The sequence below is a fragment of the Ylistrum balloti genome, unplaced genomic scaffold, assembly GCF_031769215.1.
Source record: "Ylistrum balloti isolate Yb309-2 unplaced genomic scaffold, AGI_CSIRO_Ybal_v1 Utg370612, whole genome shotgun sequence".
In the NCBI taxonomy this organism is placed as follows: domain Eukaryota; kingdom Metazoa; phylum Mollusca; class Bivalvia; order Pectinida; family Pectinidae; genus Ylistrum; species Ylistrum balloti.
The window spans coordinates 2,130,828-2,155,347 of NW_026782376.1; the positions used below are offsets into that span (position 1 = coordinate 2,130,828).

General features: G+C 34.5%; 1 protein-coding gene across 1 annotated transcript in view; it reads right to left on the reverse strand.

Moving 5' to 3' along the window:
* Window positions 1-374: 374 nt before the first annotated feature.
* The window catches only part of LOC132556982 (otoferlin-like), a 220,725-nt gene continuing 196,579 nt past the window's right edge, over window positions 375-24,520 (reverse strand). The window contains exons 41-44 of the mRNA XM_060221446.1: window positions 17,947-18,137; window positions 14,959-15,143; window positions 5,130-5,230; window positions 375-555 (exon numbers count right to left, since the gene is read on the reverse strand). Of these exons, the coding sequence (XP_060077429.1) occupies window positions 375-555; window positions 5,130-5,230; window positions 14,959-15,143; window positions 17,947-18,137 (658 nt within the window). The remainder of the gene's footprint in view (window positions 556-5,129; window positions 5,231-14,958; window positions 15,144-17,946; window positions 18,138-24,520) is intronic.

Here is a 24,520-nt window from a genome sequence, read left to right on the forward strand (position 1 = left end):
GTTTGGGTTATGATATGGGTAATGAGCACTTTCTGTAATAGGTAAGGATCGTTTTGTATATTAGGATATTTAAAACCCTTGGTAATCTGAGTTGAAGCACTGGAGCGCGACTCGAGTATTGACATTTCCGTACAGCTATTGTTTCGACAGCCTTGCTTCCTGTCGAATATAGGATTCCAAATGTCTATTACTTGACAGACACTGTTACCATGGTGATCAATATTTGATCAATCCCGGAAATGTGGGTTCCTTCCTGTCTGCTAATGATGTATCTGTATGATATTAAGAAAACCAAAATAGTCTACGCTAGTTTGTGGGCATGACGGGTGTGAACTGCCTCGGTCTGTGTTGTGCATGCGAATGTCATATTTTACCTAGGCTCCAAACATCCTCTTGACCATGTAACCTGGCATGGCGTAGAAAAAGAGAACCAAAATGGCTGCCAGTGCTAGAACAACTAGCACCTTGATGATCACCCATTTGTAGTTGTGACAGAGTATATACCGAATTGACTTGAGGGGGTTTAGGAACCAGATGAATGATGAGTCCGGTCGACTGAAATGACAAGATATTAGAGAATAAGCTACAAGAACAGAAATCTAAAATAAACAGTGAAAGGATACTATTGGCATTGTATTAGAAATAAGAGAAAAAAAAATTAGTAAAAAAGTACTGTAGAGCAATAGAATTAGAGATGTACTGTATCTATTTCAAAATAAGCCCATGCCTGGTAATACTAGCCCACCTATACTTATTCTTGTTGGTTAGAAATACAAATAGATGCTAATTTATTGTCTTGTAATAAGCCCACCTCCTTGACTTAGAATAAGAGGCAATATGTCCCCCCCTCTTTCCATCGGCTTATTGAAGGCTGTATACAGTAGTATAATAAAAGAACTATTTGATGACGCTGTAAAGACAAAACTGGACAATTTAATGCCAAGAGGAAACGCTGTAAAGACAAAACTGGACAATTTAATGCGAAGAGGAGACACTGTAAAGACAAAAGTGGACAATTTAATGCCAAGAGGAAATGCTGTAAAGACAAAACTGGACAATTTAATGCCAAGAGGAGACACTGTAAAGACAAAACTGGACAATTTAATGCCAAGAGGAAACACTGTAAAGACAAAACTGGACAATTTAATGCCAAGAGGAGACGCTGTAAAGACAAAACTGGACAATTTAATGCCAAGAGGAAATGCTGTAAAGACAAAACTGGACAATTTAATGCCAAGAGGAGACGCTGTAAAGACAAAACTGGACAATTTAATGCCAAGAGGAGACGCTGTAAAGACAAAACTGGACAATTTAATGCCAAGAGGAAATGCTGTAAAGACAAAAGTGGACAATTTAATGCCAAGAGGAGACGCTGTAAAGACAAAACTGGACAATTTAATGCCAAGAGGAAATGCTGTAAAGACAAAACTGGACAATTTAATGCCAAGAGGAAATACTGTAAAGACAAAAGTGGACAATTTAATGCCAAGAGGAGACGCTGTAAAGACAAAACTGGACAATTTGATACAAGAGGAGACGCTGTAAAGACATTAATACACAATTTGATATAATGAGATTGACTGCTGTAATAAAGATACTGGACATTCCAATGTCTTGTGAGGTCACTGTAGAGATAAAAAAATGCAAGCCAATAACAGGAGGAGTGGATCACTCTAGAAATAGGACTAAAAATTACCAGACTTATCATTATAGAGGCCAAAAGTTGGCAAACTGACATCATGGAAGGGGGTGTGGGATGTCACTTCCATCAAAACTAAATAATATCAGGGGAGAGGTAGTTTGGGGGTATGGCATTCAGGGTGCGGGATATCACTGCAGTCACAACGCCAACTCCGATATCAATGTTATCAAGTCCATGCAGTGTTAAAAAATCAGTCAGGGTAGCTGTTTGAAAATTTGAAAATTCATAATTAGTAAGTCATGTAAGGAAATAATGAAATGACTAAAAAAAGAAAGAAAAAAATCTACTGAAACTGATATTTGCGCAGCGGTGTAATAAAATCTACCTAAGCGCCAAACATCCTCTTGACGGTATATCCCGGCATCGCGTAGAAGAAGAGTATCAATATGGCTGTCAGTGCACTGAAGATGAGCATCTTGAGTATCACCCATTTGTAGTTGTTCCACAGGATGTAGCGAATGGATTTGAGGGGACTCAGGAACCAAATGAATGAAGTATCGGGGCGACTGTAAAAAACCACAAAATTATAAACTAAAAAACAAGCCATTGAGTGGAAATGATGTTTTCAAATATGTGCTTTTTTCAGGAAGAATGCATTTATTTTTAAAATGTTTAAAGAAAGAAAAAAAATTGCTTCAAACTGAAATGCTGTTAATTGTTAAAAGTTCAATTGAAATCAATCACTGGTAGAAATAAATCTTCTTCTTTTCATCACTTTTTTAAGAATACTGCTTAGTTTAGTAAAGATCTTAAGGCTTATTTCAAAGAATTTTTTGGAAAGAAGCTTTGACAAAATTGTGTGCATTGTAAGTGAAATAGATCAGAAATTGTCAAGATAGATGAAAAACAAGTGAAAAACTGAAAACAACATTCCCCTCATCAGTGACAGAAATAAAGGTCTGCAAATTTAGAAAAAAAGGAGAACGACTCAAGTGCTGAGTGTCAAACTGACTAAAGCAATTTTTAAAGGGAGACAACTGTCATTAAGTAAATAAAATAGTTATGGCCTCATTAATAGTGAAATTTCATTAGATTTCTTTTTTGCTGAGTTTATTTATCACACTGTGAACAGCCAGGGCCATTTGGAGGTGGGTTTTCCTTGTAGTAGCTGGTGGCTATTTCACTGAACAAGATAAAGAAAGCCCTTAAAATTCTACAGCAACTGTAGTGAAGTGTCTTTCCCAATTACATAACCACATTAGCACAGTGTGGTCAGTTTTAAACTTCAAGAAAAACTTAAATGGCACTGGTTGGGAGGGTCAAACCAAGCACCTGCAGGACAAGAAATACTCAAGTCTTCTAGAAAAGGAAAGCATTTGTCATGTTCTTAATAAATTATGCAGAAAACATGACAAAATGTATTGAGAAAAGTTGGTGCTACAAAACTGAAATGTGAAGAAGAAACACTTTATCTAGCCAAAGTAAAGCCTGAGAGCCAACAAAAATAAGACTGAAATTCAGAGGATGGGCTTATTACAGGACATTGATAAAGCATTTCATTGAAACTATAATAAATATTGATAGGCTCATTATACGACATGGGAATATTGCTGGAAAAGATAGTAATAGTCTTTGTCAGTAGGAGTCTGGACATGTGGCTGTGGAAGTAATGAGAGTAAAATCCAGATCAACTGAAAGCTTGAATTCTGTAACCAAGGCATTGATTAGTCAACAAACACATGCAGACATCACTGTTGATTTTATGTGAAACCTGGTTAATCTGAACAGTCCCAGTCAAAAAAAAGAAGGAGAAATCTCATATAAAGAATTTCTTCAAGTATGAATATAAATGGTGTGTTCAATAAGATTCAGTAAAATATTGTGTACAATGTCACAAAATGCACTGTATTGTGCTGAATATATTTTTTTCAGTCTCTCGTTTAATTTATCAGTTTTATAAACTGACTGATAATTCATGTTTTTAAACCTTCTAGTTTGTGGTTAAATTTGAAAAAATCCTAAAATTTATCCTTTTGTGACATGGTACTCATGACAGAGATATCAAGAAGAATATTAGAGGAAATATAGTCATACATACATAATTACATATAAAAACCTTTCAATATACTTAAGTGACCTTCACTCAAAAAAACATGGTAAACCGCAAGTAAAGGAAGTGATTCTTAATTGAGATGGGAGATAACCTTGAGTGTAAAGGGGAGTGCAAAGGGAGCTAACCTTTGATTGGGAAGGGATATAACCTTGAGTGTAAGGGATGTAACCTTGAGTGTAAAAAGAAGTGCAAAGGGGGCTAACCTTTGATTGCGAAGGGATGTAACCTTGAGTGTAAAGGGGAGTGCAAAGGGAGCTAACCTTTGATTGGGAAGAGATGTAACCTTGAGTGTAAAGGGAGGTAATCGTCAAAAGAAAAGGGAAGAGGTCATTAAGTGTTTAGTTGTAGTTAACATCAAGTATCAGTTTCATAAACATGAAAATATGAAAGTTTGTAGGTAAATCAAAACAGAAAGGGAGATAACCAACTAGTAAGATGGGAGATAATCATATATTGAAATTTTTACAAGAAGGAAAATAATGTTATGGAGTGTGCTGTATGAAGTAGTATAGCATACAAATCAATGGTGATAGCCATTCAATAAACAAAAATGGTTCAGAATCTTTGTAGCACAAAAGCAAAATCCTACCCTCCCTACAGCCTAAGAGCCATTACGAAGGAGACATTGAGTGACCTCCCTTCCTCAAAAACCTTTATTTGAGCCCAAAATAGGGGCAGAGAGGGAAAGGGAAGGAAAGGGTTGGACTCCATAAAGATATGGTAAGTATTACAACATGAAAATTAGTTTCACTTAAAAATAAACTCAATTTCATTTTAGGTATGATTACCATAACTTTAGTGTGCAAATTCATCTTACTGTGGTGGAGACTTTGACACCAGGCAGCCCATCAGAATACAGTACAACTGAGGGGAAACTCCAGGTAGGAAGGGAGTACATTCTAATGAAAGGTCCACCAACTGGTGAACTCTCAGTCAGAACAAGAATCTTGGCCTTCTGAACTGGTTGAGATCATTCTATGTTTCTGTTGTAATGGCTCATGGGATTGTAGGGAGAAGGGATTTTTGAATTTTTGGCTTTTGAAATACAAAGACGAGTGCAGGTACTACTAAAATTATGGTAATTATTACTGAAATGAAATCGTTGTTTGGCTCTACTGTTCAGTATCTAAATTTGTACTAAATGATTCTATATAACGGTGTGTCATTTGTACAAACTTTAACATAATTATAGTGGTAAACATTTCTTACAGACACAGAATGTTGAAAGATTGGAAGCAATTGGTATTAATGCTCTGTGATTTGTAGAACACATGCACCAAAATTCTGTTGATGCTTCAGTAAAATACTGAAAAAGTTGTTACAGAAGGGTGAAAATGATGGCCGCAACCAGCACCATAGGTGTATTTTACTTACTTTGGTTTTTCTAGTGGGTCTGGTTCATTCCGACCAAGGCCAGCCGGGTGTTTCTCAGCCTCCTCCATAGACAGTAGGTGTAGTTCTGCCTCTACTTTACCCTAGGGAACAACAGACAACAGGTGTCAAAACACATGTCATAACACAAATAACAGGTGTCATCTCAACACCAGTCATTACATAAACAGGTGTCATCTCAACACAAGTCATAATATAAACAGGTATCATCTCAACACAAGTCATTATATAAACAGGTGTCATCTCAACACAAGTCATTATATAAACAGGTGTCATCTCAACACAAGTCATTATATAAACAGGTGTCATCTCAACACAAGTCATTATATAAACAGGTGTCATCACAGTAAATGACATTAACTAAAGGCACAAAAATATATGTCACAGACAACAGATGTCAACAAAAGACTTCCTAACAATAACTTTGTGTCAACACAGCACATGCAATAAAACATGACATAAACAACATGCCAACACAATATATGTTTAAAGCAGATGTCAAAACACAAAACATCATAAACAGATGTCAAAACACAAAACATCATAAACAGATGTCAAAACACAAAACATCATAAACAGATGTCAAAACACAAAACATCATAAAGAGATATCACCATGACAAGTAATAAAGAATACAAAAGGATGTCTACATAACACACAATTTACATTCAAATATAAATAAATGGATTAAAAAAAAGCTGATGCCATGATGTAGACAGGTTTCAACAAGACATATCAAATGCAGACAGGTGTGAACATAACACATTGAACAAAGACAGACGTCAACATCAAACATAGACAGGTATCAACACAACACATCAAACATAGACAGGTATCAATAAAACACATCAAACATAGACAGGTGTCAATACAACACATCAAACATAGACAGGTGTCAACACAACACATCAAACATAGACAGGTGTCAACACAAACATAGACAGGTTTCAACAAAACACATCAAACATAGACAGGTGTCAACAAAACACATCAAACATAGACAGATGTCAACACAACACATCAAACAAAGACAGATGTCAACACAACACATCAAACATAGACAGGTGTCATCAAAACAAAAAAACATAGACAGGTGTCAAAACAACACATCAAACATAGACAGGTGTCAACAAAACACATCAAACATAGACAGATGTCAACAAAACACATCAAACATAGACAGGTGTCAAACAGCAAATTAAGTTATAGACAGGTGTCAACATACCAAGAAAAAGACATATTATTGATTTTCAACAAGGTTTCAACAAGACATATCAAATGCAGACAGGTGTGAACATAACACATTAAACATAGACAGACGTCAACATCAAACATAGACAGGTATCAACACAACACATCAAACATAGACAGGTATCAATAAAAAACATCAAACATAGACAGGTGTCAACACAACACATCAATCATAGACAGGTGTCATCAAAACAAAAAAACATAGACAGGTGTCAACACAACACATCAAACATAGACAGTTGTCAACACAAAACAAAAAAACATAGGTGTCAACACAACACATCAAACATAGACAGGTGTCAACAAAACACATCAAACACAGACAGATGTCAACAAAACACATCAAACATAGACAGGTGTCAAACAGCAAATTAAGTTATAGACAGGTGTCAACATACCAAGAAAAAGACATATTATTGATTTACTACAGGGGTGAAAACTAACAGAACATGTTGTGATGTAAACAACAGGTATTACCAGAAATCTTGATACTCTCACACAATTATGATGTCCGTAAACAACACGCAACATTTATTAAGATAAACATATGCTTAAACTCAAAATAAAGGTTATTAAGAAAGTGTTAGCTGTGGACAGAGGTGCTGATTGTCAATGATATGACTTGTGTAGTTTAGTAAAAAATCTGGTCAAATGATTACTAACCACATACATTGATTAAGACGTAAGGTCAATTATTTTTAGATAATGGTGAAGGTTTTACAATGTCTTTGAAGTCTCTCTTGTTCTTTCCAATTTAAAAAGTATGGACAAATCTAATCACCACACATAACTCCTTCATTACAGAGGAAGATAATTACACAAGGATACCTCAGAAAAATAAGATAATGCTATTTATAAAAGCTTTGATGTCACTCCCACTTACTAATTAAGATAATCTTACACTTGTTCTTGGAAAAAAAAGAGACTGGAAAATTCAAATATCAATATTCAAAATAGTGAGTTGTAACCATCTTGAATATTCAATCAAGTTCAAAATATGTTGGGTACAACTAGATTAAATAAACAGCATGCTTCAAAATGTAATGAAGAACTCTTCAGCACTTCTTGAGAATAAGCATTTAAAATGTAGCTTTCCAGAAAATTTTGTTAAACTTTCCCTCATAAAATTTGCCTTGAATTTTGTAAAATACTTGACTGAAATGCCAACTACATAGTTAGACACTATGAATGATCCAGCCCATTTTTTAGACATGGTCTAATAATCATAGTTCTGGTGGTATTCTCAGCTACTAATCCCCTGTACAGGTAGAAATTAGCATAACACAATGAATATGACATGTTCAGATTTTCCAGATAGAACCAGTCATGTACATCATCACCTAATAACATTGACCACATTGTTTGACTCCCATTTGTGAGTGGAGTATAATTTTTTGTTAGTACTGAGTATACCTTGTGAAGTCATATTACTGGAGACACCTGTTGGTGTGAGTACTGGAGACATGTGGTGGTGTAAGTACTGGAGACACCTGTTGGTGTGAGTACTGGAGACAGCTGGTGGTGTGAGTACTGGAGACACCTGGTGGTGTGAGTACTGGAGACCCCTCGTGATGTGAGTACTGGGGACACCTGGTGGTGTGAGTACTGGAAACACTTGGTGGTGTGAGTACTGTGGACACCTGGTGATGTGAGTACTGGAAACACCTGGTGGTGTGAGACAGCTGGTGGTGTGACATCTGGTGGTGTAACACCTGGTGGTGGAGACCCTGGTGGTGTGAGTACTGGAAACACGTGGTGGTGTGAGTACTTGAGACACCTGGTGGTGTGAGTACTGGAGACACCTGGTGGTGTGAGTACTGGAGACCCCTGGTGGTGTAAGTACTGGAGACACCTGGTGGTGTGAGTACTGGAAACACCTGGTGGTGTGAGTACTGGAGACCCCTGGTGATGTGAGTACTGGAAACACCTGGTGGTGTGTGAGTATTAATGATATCTTAGGCTGTGTGTGGGCACTGGTGATATATCACTGTGGAAGCAAAGAAGACTGATGAAGTGTTGGAATTGGAGACACTTGGTGGTGTGAGGACAAAAGACATTGGGTGGTGAGTACTGGAGACACCTGGTGGTGTGAGTATTGGAGGCACCTTGTGGTGCATACTAAAGACGCTTTGTTGCATGTAAGTACTGAAATGAGAAAGATATGTTAAGGCCCCTGCTACAGTCAGATGGGATCAAAGACAGGCACCATAAGTATAACAGTCAGGACAGTTAAAACAATGTAATTCACATTTATTAGCAGTAACCCCCTCTATCTCTGGCTACACTACCTCAGACGCGGCCTGTCCTCATACTCTTGGATCCAACCCAAATTACAAGGCTTTGGAGTAAACAGTGTCTTGCGTCGTTTAATTTTTTGAGATGAGACTTGATTGTGCTAGCCTTTATACAACACAATTAGTTGGAGGTTAGCACAAAAACAAACTAATCATATTCACTAGGTGATGGTTTCTACGACAACAACGATGGCCGTCTGGCTGCATACCTGCCACACGAGTGTTTGTACAGATGCCAATAGTAATGTGTCTTGTCCTCAGAAAAATGGTATTGACACCCTTGATAAAATTGCACTAATAATGTCCAAAAATTATTCGGCAATGACATTGGTTGGTTTCTCATCAGCATCAATCTGGCTGTCACTTCATTAGAGGTTGTAAGAGACAGTTAAAATAAAAGTATCTGTGTGTTCTTTGATGGTAACTCTACAAATTGGCAGAAAACCTAGCTTGTTTGGCCAGCAGGCTACCGTCAACTTGATACTCCAACATGTCAAAGCCGCTAGGGCAGAGAAGGACCAAAAACATCATTAGTCCCCGAAAAATCATTACATGACTTGGACTTGTAGTAAAGACTCCAGAGGGCATCAATATGTCTGTAGTTGAGGACTTTTGTACAACAAAGACCCCACAATGTTAGAGGACTTCTGTAGCTTCTCAAGGTCACACTATCTACCTATCTTCATACCTACATACCTACCTATCCTGCTGAAATTACATGTAAAGAAATGACAGAAAAAAATGCATTTATCCAGTAATAAGCCCATGCTTGGTAATATGTATATATTACTGTTAAGTAGTTTTATGACAGTATACACTATTTTGCGGTCTTAAGCCCATCCCACTGACTTTGAGTCAAAGTTATTTCATGGTCTTGTAATAAACTGATCCTCCTGAAATGGAGTCAGAAAAAAGCTACTTCATTGTCATGTAATAATCCTGTTCCCCTGATGTCAAAAGGAGCTATTTCTTCATATTGTAGAGAACCATCAATTCGGAATTGGAGTCAGAAGAAACTATTTTAGTGTCATGGTCTGTTAATAAACACAACCCCTCAGAATTGGAGTCAGAAGAAACTATTTAATGGTATTTTGATAAATGTATCCCACTGACATTTGGTCAGCAAAAGCTTCTTCATTGTCATTTAATAAGCCCCTCCCCCCACCCCACCTCCAATATATATAACATGGCCTTCTCCTGTCTTAATTAATTTTTTAGAAATTAGTTCTAATTGAAGTCAAGGACGTCACAACTTTTGATTTATTTGAATTGAAACTTTATTTTACAGCAGTCATATCTTTTTTTGAATTTTAAACTTGTTAGTTGGGTTGAAAACAAATTGCATCTTGACATGAGGGGAACCATTGGTACTCAGAACAAGCCATTACTGTTATCAGCCAGAGAACCAATTATTTTTTCATCTTCAAAGAGATTGAAATATCCTACCATCACAGAAAAATTTATACCATTTTACTGTAGTGACCTAAATCTTTACATATTTGTAATTAATCATGTCACAGATTTTGTTGTGACAACACACATCATCATAATGTGCTGCTATCAACAACTGTTGTTGATTACAAGAATTACAAACTTCTGAAATGGACATTGAATTTGTCACAGCAGGTGTGAATGTTATGAAATATACATAAGTAGAAAGTATATTGTACTTACTTTTTCAGAACCTGCAGGATTTTTTTTTTTTTTTAATTTTTGGCAACATATTTTCTGTTTTTAAATTTTCTTTTTTTATAAGGGTCTGTTTTTTCTCCAACTAACAACCATTGCAAATATTATAAAAAAAAGCTGATTTGCATTCTCAAAATATCATTATTTGTTTTTAAAAATGAAGCACAATCCAATGCTTATATCTAGAAATTCTACAAGCTGATATGAAAAGAACACTGTCAAAGTACTGGGTGTTAACTGAGGCGAGGTAAAACCAGTACAAAAGTTAAATCTCAGTATCATTGTCTTTGTGCCGGGCAGACAAGACAAATCTTTTGATAAAGTATGGTGGCACGCGTCACAATTACACAGTTTGTGTGATGTTCTTTTGGCACAGTTGAAGACGACAACTGTTTTATTTCTGATTATTATACACTAATGTGGGCAGAATGAGTGAATTTATTAGTCCTATCTGTGAAATTAGACATAATACTAATTCTATAGGCGGTGGTGCTAATAGTGTTAGGTCCCAGTCAGACTGTCAAAGCCATGCCGACTCCTGATGGCGGGCCAGTGGCGTTCATTCCTCTAAACACTCTGGCTGTCCTTGTGCCATTAACTCTACTAGAGTAGGGTTCAACTCTTTGCCTTTAATTATTTTGTTATATGTTTCAATTTCCAGATAATCTAAAACATTCTTGTGTCTATAAACTTGTATATAGATGGCACCTGGAGTCACATTGGACAAATAACTTTAACTCTCATTACTAACATTTCAGATTAAGAACATAATTTACAACCAAATTAAAAAAATATATATTTGAAACAGTTTTATAAGCTGAGTGTAACATAACCATGTTATTTGACCCATTTAAAAGATAAAAAATTTTCCTCATTTTTGAAATGCTCTGTGATGCAGAAATTGTGTTCCAAATGGAGCTTATACTATCAATGTGTGTTAGTCACAACCGATTGAAATAAAACATATCTCATCACAGTGCCTTTCTGAATCTAAATGGAATGAGTTTGAAAGTTCAGACATCGTGAACATCCACAAAAAGATCAAATACCAGAACAAAATCGGGCATATTGTAATAGTATCATTATGTGGTACCAATTCCAACAGGTCGACTACACAAATATGGACAGGTATGTGTGCTTTTGGTAGAATATTTATTTGGTTGCCATCAAAATTATATCTAAGACATAAATGTTCTCATGAGACCTTTGACCCTTTATATTTGAACAATGACCATCTTAATACTCGATGTTACGATATCGTGAGTGGTAAATATGAACCAAATGTCCCATCCATAAACAAAGAGATCCCAGAGGGATCTTGGCACCTCCTATTGTTTGATCTTTATTTATTCTTTGAAAGCTCATAATGATGAGAAATGTTAACATTCCTTTGCAGAAATAGCGATAATAATAATCTTTAACTGCTTAATTCAAGATGGTTGCCTGGAAGCCATTCTGTTTTTCTGATCAGTCCTAAAATCAAATGGGCACAACCAGGGACCAAGGGGAACTTACAAACGAAATTTGAGAAAGATGTATGCAGTTGTTATCAAGAAATAGCGATAACAAACATTTAAAGTGAAAATCCAAGATGACTGCCTGTCAGCCATTTTGTTTCTGATGATCCCCAAAATTGACAGGGTGCAACTAGATACCAAAGGAAACCTACATATGAAATTTGTGAAAGATTCATCCAGTACTTCTCCAGAAAAAGCTATAACAAACTTCTTTGTAAAAATACAAGACCTCCTCTTGTCGGCCATTTTGTGTTTCTGATCAAGCCAGAAACCAAACCGTCACAATTAAGGACCTGAGGTGATTTGAATAACCTACCATCATCATGATAATGGGCTAAAAAGGGTATGGGCATAAAAATGTGTAACAGAAAACAAAGTGCACATTCCTACAGTTTTAGGCATGTATGACACAAGTGTATTTTTCCTACTTTGACTTTGCCTATCACTTAATATGACTTGTTGGTTACTCGAAAAAGTAAAATGGGTCATTGAGAATGACTCTTTTGACTGTACAAATCATGCAAGGTAAAATCTTAGAACCCTTAGATTTGAAAGTAAGCTCGTCATCTACCATGTAATTTATGTCAGTAATGCTCAAGAGACCAAATGGGCCTGTATCTCTCACCTGCTCTGTAGCTGAAGTTGAAGTAATTGCAATGTTGTTGTAAGATGTGATGGAGTGGACAAGAGCAGCATATATACTATTCTACTTCGCACTATGAAATCGCTTGTCAATGAAAACATGATCTTCAAAAGCTGCTAAATGGTACACAGATTTTGTCAATAGCAACTGTTCATCATCCAAGCATTCTCTATGAAATATTTGAGACCATTGTTCAAATTACATTGGATATCTAACAAAGTTAATTTCAACCGTAACCCTCATTTCAAAAGATTTCTGAGAAAGGGAGATATCTATCAAACTAGACAATAACTTCAGCTCCTTTGTGAAATTTCGGAAACTTCATTTTCATTTCTGCTACATTGAATCTTGTAAACAATCTTTTAAATCCAAAAGTGGTTTAGTGTGATCTTTGACCCTTTAACCTTGACCAACGATAACTGAAATCTTATCAGGTGTTATAGAACTTTATGTAACTTCTAAGTCTAATTCTATTTGCACAGAAGCTATGGACGGATGGACACATGCATGCATGGATGCACAAAATGATTACTATATAACAACATCACTACACCTACTAAGTGGGGATGGGGAGTTTGGGATAAAACAGATGCTGCAGCCTTTCAGCATCATTAAAATAAACATCATTTAAGGATTTCACACCAGGATAAAGATCCTTTGTAGAGAACACCAGAGTCTAGTATCAAGTGTCAAAATTTTGTGACTGAGTTGTCAAGAAAACACAAGCAAAACTTTAAAATCTGCAAATACATGGGTGATAAGACAAGTAAAAATTTATGCTGATTATTATTAGTTTTTTGCATGCAAAGTATGAATTAAATACCTGAAATTGAACTGACATGGTATTAAATTAATGCAATATTATGCTGCAATATATTCAAGCACTTTACAAAAAACTCCAGACATTCCCCAGTTAACTTGACCTACATAACATCCTGATGTAAAATTGAAGCTAACACTATTACCTTGACCTTTACATAATAGATGTAAACCTGTATCCTTCAACTTTAAATTGGCAACAAAAGTATATCAACATCTCACCTTGACCTTCAAATTTGCAACAGAAAGAAATAAACCTATCACCTTGACCTTTTAATTTGCAACAGAAGTAATAAAAATATCACCTTGACCTTCATATCATAAACAGAAGAAATGCACCCATTCACCGACCTTGATAATACTTTTCAGATGTGCATAAAAGTGAAGAACAACTTACTTGGAGTTGCCATCCACTCTGAAATATTTAAATGGTCATGGCAACAAAAGTGTTGAATCAAGTCTAAATATTGATTGCACCCCATCACCAAAGCAGTTAACTTAAATCAGAGTACACTTCTTTGTTTGTTTGCTGAGTTCACTGTACCTGGCCAGACAGAGTCATATTGGGTTCTCCTTGTTACAACTGGTAACTACTTCATTGAACAACATACTAGAGGCCGGTCGCATGTCATCCAGAGCAAGCACGGTTAAAAACATTCAAACCTTGAATCTTATCTGATGTTGCATAGTCAATGTTCTACATAATGGGCTACAGTAGCCTCATTTTTCTTAATTCTTAAGACAAATGAAACATAATAGTTTTAAATAATAGTTGATCACCTTTTGAGCACATTAAAGAATCTTTTTTTTTTATTCGTTTTCAAATTCCTAATTCTGTCAAGGTTTAAGAATATTTATTGAAAATTGAAGGCCGATGCAACCTCCTACTCTGGTAGGTAGTTTTGAATTAACTCAAGCTAATTTGTCTTGATTTGAGGCCTGAAATGATTTTATTTTCCATTTGTTGACTTTTTAAACTCTAGTTTTAAACTTCATCCTTTTTGAAGAAAACATTTGGTGAGTTATTTTATTAAGGGAAACTCTTCTTTTGTCCAGCACTGACTTAATTGTAACGTTTTTTCTATGTCACACATACATGGGGGTATATCTCTGCCATCGAAGAGATCACAACACCAAAAGCATAATGGAGAGGAAACTGAACCAGAGCTGCCATCAACAGGTTTTTTTCTTTGTGATAAAAAAAATAAATTGACAATATATGTCAAATTTTATAATTCAAAAATACCTGCAGGAAATTTTCTTTTAAAAAATTTATAAGATTTTGCCTTAAGAAACATTTTTCTTTGCACAATCATGAAGCAATTCAAAAAGTTGTATGCTTTGACAACCAGACATATATTGGTCACCAAAGACCTGACATGGTCAATCTATGCTAAAAAGGGAAATTGGAAATTTACGAAAAAAATGGCACAAATATATGATAAAATACATATGTGATATTCTGCAACAAGTCAATGTCTAGTATTAAGCCCATGTTTTGAAAACATTTCCAGCAAACCTTTTAACATTTTATTACATCTGCTTGCCAACCTTAAGTCAGGAATGATGTGCTTTCTCAACACAGAAAGTGGACTTACTGTTAGTTCATATTCTTCCTCCCCACCATCGCTCTTAACCGCAAACGGCCACCAGCCCTTCACTCTCTTCTGTTTAAAAAGGGACATTTGTGGTACACTACCATCCGTCTTCAGCATGTCCAGGGAACACAATTTGGCTGATTTGGCACCGCGTGGAAACCGGTTGAGGTCCAGGGTTAGGGCACCTGGCAACAGAATCAAGGGAAAGTAATAATAATTCAAGGTTGCATAACATCAAATTGACAAATCAAGTTCTGATTTGTTCTTTAAATCTTCATAATTAATAGTTGATAATTTTATCTAAATTCCAGGAAATATTTTGAAAATATTCAAAGGATTTTAAAACATGTTCGGAAAGAAAAAGCTTGTCATGCCCAATTAGACACATTAAGAAGAAAAGTGCTGGTTGGTTGCAAATTTAACGTTGTTAAAATTCTGATGAAATAATTTTAATATTTTCACTGGAATTTTTGCATATTAAAATAATTTTTCTTCAGAAAAAAATCTTTTTCTTTTTCAACTGTAGATAAATTCCATGAAGACTACAATTTTTAGGAAATATCTTTCTAGCTGTTAGATAAACTGACCAGAATACAAAGTGACCTTGACAGCTATATAAGGTATATCAATGTAATTCTTATATGTTGGAAGATAAAATGGTTTTATTGTTTATTTTCCAACACAGTCACAACTTTGCTTTTCTCTGTGAAATGCTTCCCTTGAAACCTGATGAATTGGTGCTATGATGAGTCGACAAGGGTCGTTATCAGAAACACACCATGAGGTACCAGTAGCTCTAGCCATTCAAAGCTTCCTGTGCCCACTAATTGAGCTAGTTTAGCTGGATGGTGTTCGTTTGAATAAATACGGTTTATCAATTCATTCTAAAAACATGGTGGTATGAAGAATCTTGTAAATGTGAAAAGAAAACAAAACTTGTGCCAGACTACAGTCGATTTGACTAGAAAATACCAGTGCTTGTGAGAGATGTTCATATCTTGGCAACAAAATTCCGTTTACAACTGGCATGAGTCACTCTATAAATATATATCAACTCATTTTTGTTTCAACATTTCAAAATTCTGTCTTTAAGACTTAGTTTTTTTCTCTTCAGAAAGTCGGATGATGGTATGTGCTATCTCGCCTCCAGGCAAGAACAACCCATTTGAGATAATATTTGTCTCAGATCATTTCCATTCCTGATAATGATTGTTTTGATAAACAACGACCATCACATCTACATACTTCTCTCTAATGTTTCAATTTCTTTAAAATATTTATCTAATGATGGCAAAAATTCATGAGAAAAAATTAATGAAAAAAAGTATAAATAAATAAATGAATAAATGAATGAATGAGAACATTTTTTTCATTTCTTGTTTGAATAATACTGCATCATATTAATTAAGTAACATTTTGTATTCCTATATTCCCAGCTGTAAATTCTGGGTTAGCAGTTCCAATGTTTCGTCTTTTTATAAATTAATTATCCAAAATTATTCAAATAATCAGATAAACTTTGTCAACTATAGCAAAAACCTTAACCTACTTGCATATCTTGTGAAATAAGATTTCATTAAATTTTGAATAAATTTTAAGTCATTTCCATTCATGAAGGTTTCCTTGTATGATTTTTCTCTGTGAAAATTCATTCACAAATTTAAATACTGTACACATATTTAATTATCACACATGAATCAAACACCTGGTTTTTGATTTGGAAATGTTTACTCTTGACAAGCCAAAGGTGACAAAAGTTGGGCTCAGAAATTTACGTAATCTGTCTGTCATAAATCAAAGTCATGGTAATCTATTTCAATATTGATTACGAAATATACATTATTCAGTGTATATTACAGCATTGATATAAATTACAACACGTTCATATCATCTCTAAAATCCTGGATCATTTCATCATCAGACATTTTGTGGTAAATTCTTAAACTTACAGTCCTTTTACCTTTGACTTTGTAATGATGAAACATTAAAATTACTTAAATCATGGTTAATATGTTTCCTTACTCACCACGTTGTAAATATGCAAATTTCTCCTGATCTTACCATGATACATTGCATATCAGTACTTTAAATAGTGATATCTTCTTATAACAACAACTTTTGTAAATTCCTTCGCAAACCGTCAAAAATGTTTGGACTTACTGCATGAAAGCAATTTGGATTTCAAAATCAGAAGAAGATGAAAACTCCTGTACAAGTTAAGAGAAATGTAACTTGGAGCAAAAAGGGAAAAATATAAATTAAATAAAAATTGTGTGAAAAGTTTCAGAAAATACTATTGGTAAAAATTCTTCTCTTACGACAAGTACTTTTCTTACTTACATTCTTATTATAAAAATTGATAATTGGCATTATATTTTTCTAAAATATTTAAACCTTTTGAAAATATCTTCAATGTTTGACAACTTTTTTATTTTCATCCTTTAAAATTGAATAAAATTACTCATATATGAATAGTTCATGATCAATTTTATGTTTCCATGCTAAAAAGTATTTTTGATTAGCTATAACTAATAAATTAAATTAATTTAAAGTGAAATCTTCATTCTTCAGACAGAGACATTAAGGGCTTTTTATTACAACGAACAAGCTAAAATATTTATAAAGAGTATTTACTGTAGGTGTGGATCAGGTTTGGATGAACAGTCAAACAATAAAGAACCAATATATAGGACCCTAAAACTACAAAACCAATGCAAAAATAAAAATGCCTCAAAGACATCCCTACATTTCAATGAAATTATAGCAAAATTCATCGAAAACAAAATGATGTTTTATGTTGCTTCATTGTTGTCAACAAGCAAAAACCATCTTAATTAATTTGTACATTTAAGGATAGATTATGTTGAATGTACAAATTCTAACTATATTGAAGCACTAAAGAAACAGTAGTGGTGTGTAAAATTATTTCTAATTTTATTTATTTACCAAGGAAGGTGTGTAAAATGATTTCTAATTTTGTTTATTTACCAAGGAAGTCATCTGCTGAGAAATGGTCTGCATCCCATACTTGTAGATTAAGTCTTGCTGGAATCTTTGTTTCCGATTCATCCCAGGAAAATAACGACTCCTTTCTTGATATGACAATTTTTTCCTCAGCAATCAGGTACTCGAATGGATAAACAAACCGCCAGTTAAAGTTTCCTTCTCCAGTAAGGGATCTGCAAACCATTCAAACAAAACATTGTTTTGTTAAAACTTTAAAATGTTGTCTTGCAGTTTGAACAATATACATTCAATTTAATAAATAAGCATCTCGTTAATACTTCATTATGTTTACCATTCATTCCTCCTATTTAAAGTTAAAGAAAACTCACTTTTAAACAAATACTGTATTCTTTATTAAGAAATACAATATACTGCATTAGTTTATTCCCCCTCCCCGTCAAATCTGTTTTTAGGGCATTTCTTTGTTTAACAAAAGGATCATCTCATTCAATGTTTAGATCAAATTCCTTCAAAACTTTTCATTTTAGCAAATCATTGCATATATTTTAACAGCCTATGAAAGGCTTATTTATTCTTTTGACTGTAAATAAAATATTGGTGAATGGACGACGCGTTTATCTTACAAAATCAGAAAAACCAGATAGTGATTCAAAAGAAACACACCAGTTTTGGCTAATTGATATGTTTCAGTATCAGCACGCAAGCATATATTCAAATCACGCTAAATCGTTTTAAAGGTGCCTAGAGGTCACAGGTATGCAAATTACTCGGCTTTTATCATAAATATACATTTCAAAATATACATTTAAAATGGCAACATTGTTACGGTAACTAAATACCCTAATGTTCATGACTGCTTCATTTTCTCCCCTGACCAAAACATGGCTTTGAAATGCATTGTGGGTGAAACAGAATTTCATCCCCAAATGAACAAATTCAACAAAAGATTATGCAATGAGATGAAGTGGTGACTCTGGGGTACCGAAAGGGTAACCGATAATTAGTCAGCAAAAAAAAAAATCACAACTTCAAATATCGGAAACATCTCTTAAAATACATATGTTTTTACTTATATATTTTTAGGGTTAGTGCAAGATGTGAAATTTTCAGTTCACATTCCTAATAAACAACAACTTCAAACCAACTGCTGACATTTTTTGTTTACTTTCATGAAAAAAATTGGGAGATGTAAATACAAATTATTTCTTTGGTTTAAACCAGCAAAGTGCACAAAATATAGCAATTACCAATATCTTATTTATATTTTTGGTTTCCTACAAATGCCTGAATTGAAATTAGAGTTTAAAAAAGCAAAGAAATTTTCATTCCTTCAAATGAATTAAATTTAATTAGATTAAAAAGATAAGCAAACATGGCACTTTGTTAATGGTGAAAGAGTTTCATTCAGTCCTCTGAAATGTCCTAAAATCATCGTGTAAATCATCACAATGGTTACATCAAGAGTGGGGAAAAAAACAAAAACAAAACAACAAACAAAACCCATCATTAAATTTTTTTATTGACAACTTTTTTTACACAACTTCAGACTGTATATTTCAAGTATCTCTAGAAATTTTGAGAGACAGTGTTTTTCTATGCATAAATTATATTAAAATTTACTACACCAATTCTGAGGTTCTTTTGAAATTTTAAATAGTTGCTATATTTGACTTTGAACTCCTCAGAGATCTCTTTCAGAGAAAATCAAAACATTTGACAGACAGGTTACACTGTTCACAGAAATACAAATGCTCAGAATATTGAAATTCTGAAATATATTCAAAAATAAATTCTAGAGTACATGACACACAAAGTGACCAGAGGTAATACAATCAACATTAATTAGATTCCAACTATTTATGAACAAATGAAAATTTCTAAATTACCATGGTTCCACTTTACACAGGTTAATGAGAATAGACCTGATTCATACCGATACTTCATTAAAATTTCCTTGACATCCAAACTTCATGCATGGTATTATATTGTGGCATGATTCAAAATATACACATGTACTTGTCGTTACTTTAAAATTATCTGATATATAAACACTACAAAATTGAGTTAACTATAGGGTTAGTGTACGTCCCTGTCTAGATAATGGCTTTTCATTTGATCACTTCAGGATTTCCTCAGTCAATCACCTCCAAGGCTTCAAACTTTAGGCCCTTAGCATCACTGATGAGTCCTACATGGACAATGGATGGTGCAGTTTAATTCATTGTTTGGCTCTGCTGGATCTAAATTTTTATTAAAAGGTGTTATTCACTTGTGTATCTTTTATACAAAATCTTTAATCATTATGTTTTTAAGTAGCGATAGAAATACCAGTGTGTTAGAAAATGCTAGAGTTTTGTCTAGTCCAAATCTACAGGTTTAAAGTACATGGTGTTACTAACGTCATTGATAATAAAGCAGTATAGTATGAAAGAGTACAAGAATGTCAGAGACCTCTGTTCTTATAGGCAACACTGACTTCACAGGCGACAGCATCCATACACAGTGATAGCTTAGCATAGACCTATAGGTGTTTGTTTATAGTATATAGAAGCGATGATAGGCGCTTCAGAGGCTGCACATCATCAGAACCACTATTAAACCTGTCATGGCTCAAATATCTGTTCAATTTACAAGGAAGATGGGAAATGTGATTTCTGAAGAAACAACACAGTGAGGACTAATTCTCGTGTAACTAGACACACTACCCAGAGAATATCAACCCCATATTTCACCCTAAGAAATCAGCTCTAACTTGTCAAATAACATCGTTGTAGATTTCATCTCCAATTGCGTGTAATCGTTCTCTTTATTTTTACAGTGAACATGCTGAAATCTTTAACTATTAAACTTCTGCAAGACAAATTCGTCTTGTCTCGCCTTTGTAGGGCCCCTCGACTAGGTTTGGGCGACTCCAATAGAGCCTGGCCTGGAGTAAGGGTATACACTAGCATCTGTTAAACTACCTCATACAAACATATGTTTCATGATCTAATAATGAAAATTAATCTGCCCAATCTCGAGACATATTAACCCCCCATCATGTTTCCAGGATTAAGTTTACAAATAAAGCTTGAAGTGGTCTTTTCAAGCTGAAAATAAGCATGAAGCGGTGCAGTATGCCTGCGCACTGTATACTAGCCATAGTGTTTCTAAATTTTTTTCTCTCGATTCCTTCTTTTCCAGTGTATCATCCGGTTTCAAAATGGACATATCAATTCCGTCAATTCTCAATGTTTTCAACCCCTAACACAATGCCGGACCCTTTTTTGTTTATTTTATTCAAAAGATAAGAAATCTGAAACATGGCATTAAGCGGGGAAGCGTATCTCTGATCGCAACACTAGTCACTTGGGTCGCCATTGTTTGTGGGAGGGTCCACAGTTTAATGCTTTTCTGCTCTGTCAAATCTACTTTGTATTTGTATCAAGTATATAGGACTAAAATACTTTTCCATGGTTAAAGACTCGCAGAGATAAACTGAACCTGCAGATGTCTACACATTAAACTCAATTAGGCATAGCGCTTTTTCTAAATATTCTCTCTAAAAATCTTTATTTTTAAAACGCAGTTTTAATTACAAAAGTTTAGTCCATGAAGATTCATGTAGGGTTACACCAAATCAAGCCAATGTGTGACATACATACAATGTTACACTGTAAATGCAATCAAGCAAAGTTACGACATACAAATTAATACCAACATTCTGGCACACATCCGCAATTAAGATTCGGCCATAAATGTTTTCATGGTTTTGGCTTTTCAGCTCCCCCTTACAAGTATGTATTGATCAAGTTGAAATTGATTTTCAAATTTAGAAAACTTGAAACCACTCTTTGGAATTTAGAAGCAGAAAAAAATATTGATGCTAACGAAAACATAGAGATAAACTTCAGATTATATCTTATAACAAATATGAATAAAAATGACTTTGTAAAACTTTCAAAAACATGTAAGTTCTTTATTTCGACTAAGGACTATTAAAAAAATAAATATGAATTTCATTTTTGAGCAGTACAATTATCAAATTAATAGTGGAGTTCATTTCAAAATTTTTTTTCTACTTCTATCTAATTTTCAATTTCTTTTTTTTTTTAAATATAAAAAAATGAATATCTGACTTTGACATACATTACCATGTTATCATGTTTATGGGGGTAAATAAGATTTTATCAACAGTATTTAAGAGATAAGAAATTTCTCAAAGATCATTAATACATTGGAATTTACCTATATTTCTTTACAGAACAAGACACCAGGACAAGGCTAGTTCAAGAACTCTCCATCCATTATACCGACGGATAGTTATGGTCGGAAAGATGTAGAATGTGTCCACCCCTCTTAATACCCACAGCTCACCACATGTTGAATGTAAAGTTTCTCACAGTTAAAAAAAGGGACTAATTCAAACCATACCAAGCAAATCTAGTATGACAGTTACCAGTGTATGAGCTCCAGTTGTTGTAAGTAAGGGTTAAAAAAGTGGCTCCAATCAGCGGAAATTTATAGGTTCAAGAGAAAGTGGGAGAGTGAATTGAGAGAAGTGACTTTCAATGGCACAGGAGCAAGTGCCACCATGTGGGAAAGACATCAAGTGAATGGACTTCCATACAAATACATCAAGCTTCAGAATTCTCTATCTTTAAGCAGCAATATCTTTTCCCTCTCACTCACTGCCCATTCTTGAAAAATACGTGAGTAAAATATTTGAGAGAAGACCTTGTTTTCGACATGACAAGTTAATTTTATCCACAGAGGCAAGTTCATGCTAGCGGTAAAAGTTGTTATGCAAACAATTTAGGTAAATTAGTTTTAAAGATGTCGTGTCATGGTTAGCAGTAAAGCAGAACTTTCTCTGAATGTTGGAAATGGTTGTGAAAGGCTTAAGAAAATAGCATGGGTGACAGATTTTGGTAGATTCTTCCCTGACTCTGTGGAACAGGCTCATGTCGAAACCTTCAGAATCACCTCACATACTGTAGTTTTTTCCTCATTAAGTTTGGAATGTGTCATTACCAATAAACACATGGACCATGATACAGTAGCAATTGATAGCTGTCAGAGTAGGGTTGGGGTTGGTGAGTGGGGGTGGGGGTGGGGGGAGATGTTGGGGGGGGGGGAGGGAGAATAAGCCAATTACTGTCCTGATATATGTTGACAATGGGTTGTCATACATAAGATGACAGTCCTCATGGAGGGCATAGTGCTTAATTTGATTTCACATGACATAAGATCTAAAATAAGAGAACTCTCCATGACATGAAAATGAACTAAGTCCTCGAGGCATGACATCCTAGTAGAGATTCTTAGAACAAATACTCATGGATTTGACCAATATCTGATATCATGTTTCATGGCCATCAAATGTACATTACACCAGGTCATGACCTTAGGCAGCTTTCAAAGGTCACATCATTTGAGAACATTTGACAAATTTTCATTGGACACAACATGAACTGAATTCTATAAAATGACATTATGGAATATCAATTCTCTATTGACATAATGAAAAAGAAATTATCAAAAACAGAGTCTGCAGTTTTCCTAGCATGACATAGAATTTAGGAACTTTCATGATTTGAGAATCCTCCCCCACCCCTTTAAAATATACAATTTCAACCCTCAATTGACAAAATGCTGATATGTCAATTTTTAAAAAACAGTCCTGCATAAAATAAACATCCCTGATTTGATTAGAAAACTGAACTGAAAAACTAAACAGAAATATGACAACATAATATTACTTTCTCATATTTTCTGAACATTCTATAGATCATACTAAACAAGTAACATTTGTATTAAACTTGAATAATTTTATGATAAAAAATACAAAAATGATCCTAACTTGTAAACAACTTCAAACAAATTTCAAAATTTATATCATTGAAAAGAAAAAGTCAAATACTCCCAAAATAAGAGTTTATTTAAGAGATTTACTTTTTATCATCGCTCTGGAACCATTTTTACTTTTCTCCTACCAGTGAAGTTGGAATAAACAAACACTTGGTCCAAAATCATCAGTCATTTTTTGACAGCTGGGTCAGAGGAAGTCCCTTGTCGATAGGAACAGGAAAACAGCTTACAAAACGCCAAATAATTCTCCACGACCATGTGCTTGTAAAAACAAGGTGTACGCTGTTATGACAAGTCTCGAACCCTTACTCTAACACCTGTGCCTTAACGAGGGATCTTTTAACGGTTTTCCCAGACAAACCTATTTGTTTAGTTTCCAACATTGAACAGCAGATGTATATTCAGGCATATCTCTCACAAAAACCATGCAAAACAGAAGTTTTCCCCTGTTTTTTTGGTTTTGTTTTTTTTCTCTGAGTTTACCACTCAAGAGTAAGAAATTCCAAAGGTGTTGCTTGTGTGTAAGAGGTCAATGTTTATTTAAACAAACTGGCATTGACATAATCTTCAGCATTCATACAGACATTGGACAAGGTACTTATGTAGAATTTTATTTAAAGAAAATGATAAGGTGATTTAACTGAGTGGTGATAATGTCATTCACAAAAGACACGATTTTAAAGGGTGAGAAAAGAGAATGATGAAATCATTGGGATGATGTAACAAAAAGAAGAAGGGACAGTTA